At 43.2% G+C, this 7529-nt stretch overlaps 1 protein-coding gene and 1 long non-coding RNA gene across 2 annotated transcripts; both read right to left on the reverse strand.

Moving 5' to 3' along the window:
- Positions 1-255: 255 nt before the first annotated feature.
- LOC119350347 lies at positions 256-4678 on the reverse strand. Its single transcript, XM_037618224.1, has 2 exons — positions 3574-4678; positions 256-3480 (listed from the first exon to the last, which is right to left on the reverse strand). Exons 1-2 carry the CDS (start codon positions 4676-4678, stop codon positions 614-616), a joined length of 3972 nt encoding a protein of 1323 aa, XP_037474121.1. The 3' UTR covers positions 256-613.
- A 486-nt stretch (positions 4679-5164) lies between these two features.
- On the reverse strand, positions 5165-7529 carry LOC119332390. The gene is made up of 3 exons (XR_005160927.1): positions 7410-7529; positions 7252-7317; positions 5165-5521 (listed from the first exon to the last, which is right to left on the reverse strand). It is a non-coding gene; the product is annotated as an uncharacterized LOC119332390 (long non-coding RNA).

The raw sequence follows: 7529 nt of genomic DNA on the forward strand, positions 1-7529 counted from the left end.
GAAACGGACAGTCTAGCATTTTTTATAAGAAAAGAGAGGACTTCTAATAAATCAACGCGCTTGTGAATCCTCCGGCATATTCGAACACGCCTACCAACAGGCAACAATACTGCGCCTTCTCCTCCCCAAATTTTGCCCCTCCTCCCCCCACCCCCCACCGGGGTCGTCGCCGCCGTCTCAATATCAGCGTCGACGCAGCCCACCGGAACACTGCCCCCCTGCGCCGCCAACTCCGCCCGGTACTAGAACCACCTCCCCCTTTTTGCTTCAACGCACCATTTTGAACTGTTCGACGGGTTCGGGTACAACCTCGAATTGTTGGCCCGTAATCCAGTCTCAGTGACGAGATGACAACAAAAATTTGAGCAAGTAGATGGTACAGTAGTACAAGAGATTAACCAAAGCACATATCCGCGGTTTAGAGTCTTGGCATCAGTTGCGCTGCAACCGTGCTGTAGAACACTAGCTTACTGATGGCCGGAAGTGCATCACGGCCAGTCTTGACATAACTTACTACATAGAACAGTACTACAATGCTACAGATAGGCATTTTAGAAGATACCTAACTTTATTTAATACATAGAACAGTACGACACTGCTACAGATAGGCATTTCAGAAGATCTCCTTGTACACTATGTTCTTCGCCATCCCTTTGCTTGCGTGTTCTTCATCGTCGCCGGCGATCAGGATCTTCAGGCCATGCCTGTTTGTTACTCTGGAGACCGCCACATAGAGTTGCCCATGAGTGAAAACTTGCCTGGGCAAGTAGAGGCCGACCTTATTCAAAGATTGTCCCTGGCTCTTGTTGATTGTCATTGCGAAGCACACGGACAGAGGATATTGCTTTCTTTGTAGTACAAATGGCCATTTAGGCTCGAATGTCACTGTGGTCATCCGAGGGATGCATACCTTACTACCGACGTGCGCTCCAGTTATGATCTGCGCTTCGATGACTCTTTTTCCAAGTTTTGTGATTGTCATTCTAGTACCGTTACATAGCCCTGCGCTTTGATTGATGTTGCGGAGAAGCATCACTGGCAGACCGACTTTGAGCTCAAGTAGGTGATCTGGACATCCTGGGTGCTTTAACTTGTTTAGAAACTCTGTAGTATACAACAATTCCATTTCATTGTTGTAAGACATCGATCTGCTCACACTGTCACAGCTCAGGTATGTCACCCTGTCACCTTGGATTTGACCCATAATATTCTCATTGATCTCTTCGACAGTCTTGTTCATTGGACACAATATCGCCCTTTCTTCCAGGAACTTCCGTGTGCAGAAATTGTCTTGGAGGTCAGGATAGGTACTTTGGATGATTTTTGTTTTCGGATCATCTCCGTTTTGTAGCAGCAGGTCACTGGGGATACTTACATACTCCTTTTCATCTAATAAACATGCGTCTCCATTACCGATCTGTAGTATCCATTCTGCAAATTCCGCAGTCTTCTGCTTCTCTGCTTGATCATTGCACAGAGAATTGAGCCGCATGTTTTTAGTAAGGTTGAATACCTTGAAATGTTGCCAGAGGTATGAGCATTTGATTGACGCACTTATAGTGTGCTCCCTTCTTCCCTTTGGCACAACAGGGAGGATTTGTCGGAAGTCCCCTCCTAGAACAACTGTCATGCCGCCGAAGGGCTTGTTGCAACTATTCTCATTGGTGAACCTGAGCACATCTCTTAGGCTCTTGTCAAGTGCTTCGAAGCATTTTTTGTTTGCCATTGGAGCTTCGTCCCATAGTATTAGTGACGTCTTCACTAATAGATTAGCCACCTCGGAACCTTGTTTGATGTAGCATGTAGATTGACCTGTCAGGTTGATTGGAATATTGAATGCTGAGTGTGCTGTTCTACCTCCTTGAAGCAGAAGCGCTGCGATGCCAGAAGATGCAACTGCGAGTACGATTTTCCCCTCCGATCTTAGCCTTGTAGTGATAGCTTTCCAAAGGTATGTCTTACCTGTCCCGGCATAGCCATCCACGAATATTATCTTCCCTAATGATTGATCTGCTGATTCTATTATTGCATCGAAGGCCTTCTTCTGACCTAAATTTAGATTTTCCACTATTTGCACGTGTTCAGCCTTCAACTTGTCTTTGTCGTAGTTCATTTCTTCATTTATAAGCCTGTTCTCTATTTCATTTAACTCAGACATGTTTGGTATCTCTATTCCAGGGTAATCCTTTAGTGATCTTCCAGCTTGTCCCATTTGCTTCTCAATTTCTGTTAAAGTGCATTTTCTGTTGTGTGAAGGAGTGAAGGGGTGTGGAAAGTTTGTAATCCAGCTTGGTGTGTGCTGTATGTCTTTAGAGAGTTTCTCCCAGTTGGATTCCCATAACATCCCTGAGTCAGTAACCTCACAATAGCACAAAATAGTTGCAAACAATTGGCGTAGTTGCACCCCAGATGCCCATTCTGATGCTTCCTTGATGCACTCAGTCCACTCCTTGTCATCCTCAAGAAATCCTAGCGCATGACATGCTGATTTGTATGATGAGTGCACGATTCCGTTGACAGTCCTGATATCTTCAAATGTCATGCAACCCTTTGCAGTGTTGAGGAGAACTCTGAGATAGTACCTTTCTCCGCTTGCAGGATGAGCATTGTATATCCTGCCGATGTTCCTTCCTGCTCTCCGCCTTGTCCACTTCTGTTTTGTCCTATCCCATGTCCATCTTGTAGGAAACTCCAAATATGTTAATTCTCTCGCATCTTTGTGTTTTTTATTTGTCTCCATCCACTCAGTAAACATAGTGATACTTGATCTTGGCCGCTGTATTATTTCTTCTAGGTTTGTTGAGTCAGGAAAAATGACTTGTTGCTTGTTCTCCTCATGGAACATTAGCCTCTGAACAGATGGTTGCTGGTACTGTAGAGGAAACTTGAATATTCGCCAGCATGCTTCAGTTGCTGTTATGTATCTGCATCTAAGGTACATTTTAATCTCATCATTGTGTTTTGATTGGTCTGTTTCTTCAACCAGTGCTGTTGCTTGGTTATCTCCTTGACGGATATCCTTAAAGAGGTATTTGATTGACATATATCGATTACACAACTCCACATTTATGTGTGCTTGGAATTTTACCAGGAGATCTTTGTTGTATGGTACAACAGATCCATTGTTCAACTTGACTCCTCCCTTATCTATCTGGCGGCCATTATCTCGTCTCCTGTACCTCGGGAAGTTGTCTTCATCAACGATCGTCTCGTCACAGAATTCTTTTGGAAAGTAGTTACTGCACATATGTTTTTCCATGCAGGGTGACTTTGGATTTGCTTCTCCACATGGTCCGTGCATCATAAAATTCTTGACAGCTTCAAATGTTTCTGGATCCTTGTCCTTGTCTGGGATTTCAGCGCATATAATTTCATCTGTTTGTGAGGGCTTGAGACGCTTCCCTTTCTCTTTTCCGTCAAGGAATATTAGTATATGGGCATGTGGGAGTCCTCTCTTCTGGAATTCTATTGTGAAGATGACTGCATTTAAAAAAATATATATATTAGTAAATTACCGGTCATAAAAAAGTGCAAGCATGTATTACTGATAAGTGATGATTTACTAATACTTACTTGCTTTAGTCTTTCCAAATTGTTGTTTACTTTTAATATCAAACATGAGCTCTTTTAGTTTTATCATGAACACTCGAACTGCAATATCAGGTCGTTCTGCTGGTTTCTGGTTCCCTGCTTCATTTAGCATCAACTGAATCTCAGGCCAATTAGGGTTGCATGTGAATGTTACGAACAAGTCAGGATGTCCAGCCCAACGGCATATTGCCATCGCATCTTGGTAGTTCTGCTCTATGTTTCGAGGACTTCCTGTGAAACTTGCTGGGAGTACTATTCTCCTCCCTACTTGCTCTGTCAGTGTGTCTCCTTTTCTGAGTGCGTCCTGTAGTCCATCATAAAGTTCTGTTCTTAATTTTCCTTGATTTTTTCTGATCCAACTGAGTCTACACTGTTCGATGCATGTATAGACATCTACCACGAACTGCATTGATAGATTTCCACATGTTAGCAGCAACATTGACTGACCTGGGCGCTGTTGGAGATAATATGCATAGTATTCCAGCATGGTGATATATTTCTTGTTACTCACACCTTTATTTTTGTTGTATTTGATTCCAAGTCTATAACCATCTTCTCCATATGGGAAGAGCAACGGGTATTGCATGGCCATGAATTTTGGATGGATTTCTGAAATCCTTTTAGGTTTCATATCTTTGTACTCGAGAACAATGTCACGCCCATAATGTTTTTGGGTTGGATCTTTGACCATCAGTGCAGCAACTTCCGATGTTGATGGCATGTTATCTTGTCTCCCATCTTGATCCCTGTTGCCAAGTAAACTTAGAGTGAAGTTGTTGTAGTCATCTTCTTTAAATCTATCTCTTGCCATTCGGAATGATTGTGCTAGTGTGTTATTCTCGTCGAGCATGCTCTGTAGGCCACTGACAATTGTTTCATCTAGTGAGGCATCACGTTCACCAGATCTTGATGCTTCTACCCTGTTCTGGATCTCATTATTCGTGTCATAGATATACAACTGCTGGAAACGAGGCTTATTTCCTTCTTGAGGTAGCAGGGTGCCTATCTGGTGGCGGTTCTGGCCATTCAGTCGGAAAACATAAGGTCCACGCTCTTTATTTATTTGCTTATCTAGAGTTCCCCCCATTGATGTGAATGCAAACATGGAGTTGTAAGACCTAATGTTTTTTCGGTAGTTTGCTGATCTTTTTCCTCCATCTCTTGTCAACAAACTCGTAAGGTATGGTGGCGGTTCTTTCAATGGTGGCAAGATAACCTGTCCTCGTTTGCAGCATATCCCAAAGGTTGGCTTTCTACATCCATAAGATTGTAGTCTTTCTTCATGCCACATAAGTGCATGGCAGTGTTCGCAGATGTATGTTGGCCCCCCAAAGTTCCATATCTTAATGGCATTGGAATTATCATCCTTGCCTATTTCACTGTTATTGGTTCTAGCACGTTTGCTGCTCTTCTTGAGTTGAATTTGTGCTTTCCTCTTCATTCGTGCTGTTCTTGTTAATTCATCCCGTCGTCTTCGTTTCATCATCCGGTCAGCCATTATTGCACTGTCTATAACTGATGATTCTGTCACTTGTGCTGGTTGATAGTTTGAATTTGCCCTTAACGCTTGGCAATATAGGCAGGTACACGATCTTTTCAATATCGAGTCCAGCATTTGTTGATTCGTTAGATTGAAGTTGCCCTTCATGATTTTTTCAATATCGAGTCCAGTACATGATTTTTTTCAATATCGAGTCCTCGTTTGCCCTTAACACTTGGCACTGTCTGCAATTTATTTTTGCTTGTACCTCTTCTGCAGCCCGTGAGTATATTGTTCTTCCGATAGATAATGTAGTGATCGTAAATTATACTGGTATTCCTACTCTTTCTGCTCTTCCTGAGTTCTGGTCATACTTTTCTTCCACACAAACTTTCTAATAATTCTTTTGACTGGCTCTAATTGTCTTGGTCCCTGTTGGCAATTGCTCGCCTGCACACAAGTGAGAATTCGTTAGGTTGACCGAAGCAGAATAATGTGCTAGATAAGCAAAAGTATGCAGGGTGCATGAATGGTCTTCTGGGCTCGATATAATAACTCACAGTTCTTTTTATAAAATATATGAGGCCAAACAGCAAATTGAGTTCGTTAACGCAACACTTTCAAAACTATAATAAATATCCAGCAGCTGACTTGATTATATTTTAAAGTTAGCACACGAAGTTAAGACCTGCTGAAATTGGCAACAATTAAAATTAGTGTTGAAGATGCCCATAAAAATTCAAATTAAACCCATGTTTTTGCCTACTTGTCTGCTTCAGTCATTTGTTCTTCAATTGCTGCACGAGGGCAGCTGTTTTTACATTGTTAATACAAACAGGCTCAAGGCTTGTGAAAGGAACTAGTACTAGAGCTACGCGAACTTTGATTCCCAATTCAAAAATAGCTGCATCATCCTGATGGGTACATGGCACCCAGGTGCGCAGCTATTTTTGATCAGTAAACAGGCTCAAGGCTTGTGAAGGAGGATGTGTCCGGGCCTTGGTTACCAGAGATCATACTTCGTTGGTCTGGATCGCTGTCATCGAGTACAGCGTGGTGTAGGGAGCTGAGCAATTAACCAATCTGCTGTTGTGCCGTATGGGACAGCGGCAGTAGCAGTTCAATATTCCAGGTTTTTTGAACTGGTATGATCGGCTGCAAATGGATACACAAGAGGGTAGCAAATGAACTAGGATGCCTATTCGCCACTTTAGCACAAAGCTTTGGTGCAGAATAGGCGGCCAGTCTGTAATTGGTGATGCATGTGGATGGATAGCATAGTGCAGACCGCAGACGCACCAAGCTATTTGTAAATCACAGTTTGAAATCAGTTCTTTTCTATGATCCTGGATTCAAACTCCTCTCTTTCTTTCTTTCTTTCTTGAACACACATCAAAATGCATGTCATTTCTGGTTAAGACAACCTGAGCTCGACAGGAACACTCCAATCATTTGGAGGGCACAGGTGCCCAGAAAACTTAGTCTTTTTTTTTTGCGAATATGCAAGGTGCGTATCTTTTCATTGATAGAAGAAGAGTACAAGCATGGGATTACAACGCTTACAAGGCCATGTACGCGCTAGGCATGGTGTACAAGCGTGGGAGCAGAACAGAACAGGGGGTATGCTTAGCCCCAGAAAACTTAAAGTCTCCGCCTGGCTACTCTACAGAAACAGGCTCAACACCCGCGCCAACCTCGCACACAAGCACATCATCACTGCGAATGTGTGCCCTCGGTGCCATGAGCAATGTGAAGACACATCGCATCTCTTTCATTTCATGCCCTCTAGCTGATAGAGTTTGGCAACGCTTGGGTATTTCACCTATATCCGAGGACGTCGATGAGCTATGGGGCACAACACTGCCACGTGACATGCTGGCCAATATGTGGCCTTTGGTTCTACTAACCTCTCTGTGAAAGATATGAGCCGCACGAAATGACATGCTATTCAGGTCCATCGACCAAAGATCTGCAATAACCCTTGGGCTTATTATCTACAAGAGCGCAAAGAAGACACAAGACTGTACGGACGAAATAGCAAAGCAGAGGAGGGAAAAAAAAGAAACTAAGAAGAAGAAGCAACCCAAAACTCTGATCAAGTGAAATATTTGGCTAGCAGTGTATGCCAGTTGCATCAACCATCTAGAGGAAACGTGAGCTATGTGTTCTTCAGGCACTACCTTCAACTGTTGCCAATGTTCTCCTGCTCGTGAAGACGCATGCCCTGGAAATAAAAGATTGTCCGGCTGAAAAAGATAGAGCAAGATATGAGTCCATGAAAGAGACACGGCTGTGGATCGTAGAAGAAGATAGGAAAGGAAGTACAACATCATGTCACCTGCCCTACCCGGCCTTCTTCTCTGCAGCACAGCCGTTGAACTGCTTGAACACCAACTTTCTTGGCTATCAGCTAAACTCTGAACTGATTTCTCGCTGCAGCTGATGCATCCATGCTTCC

This window comes from Triticum dicoccoides, chromosome 1B (assembly GCF_002162155.2).
Source record: "Triticum dicoccoides isolate Atlit2015 ecotype Zavitan chromosome 1B, WEW_v2.0, whole genome shotgun sequence".
Lineage (NCBI taxonomy): Eukaryota > Viridiplantae > Streptophyta > Magnoliopsida > Poales > Poaceae > Triticum > Triticum dicoccoides.

Coding starts and splice junctions, on each gene's coding strand:
- LOC119350347 (XM_037618224.1), bottom strand. CDS start 4,678: ATGGGGGGAACTCTAGATAAGCAAATAAATAAAGAGCGTGGACCTTAT. Junction 3,481..3,573: donor ATTTGGAAAGACTAAAGCAA/GTAAGTATTAGT, acceptor TTTTAAATGCAG/TCATCTTCACAATAGAATTC.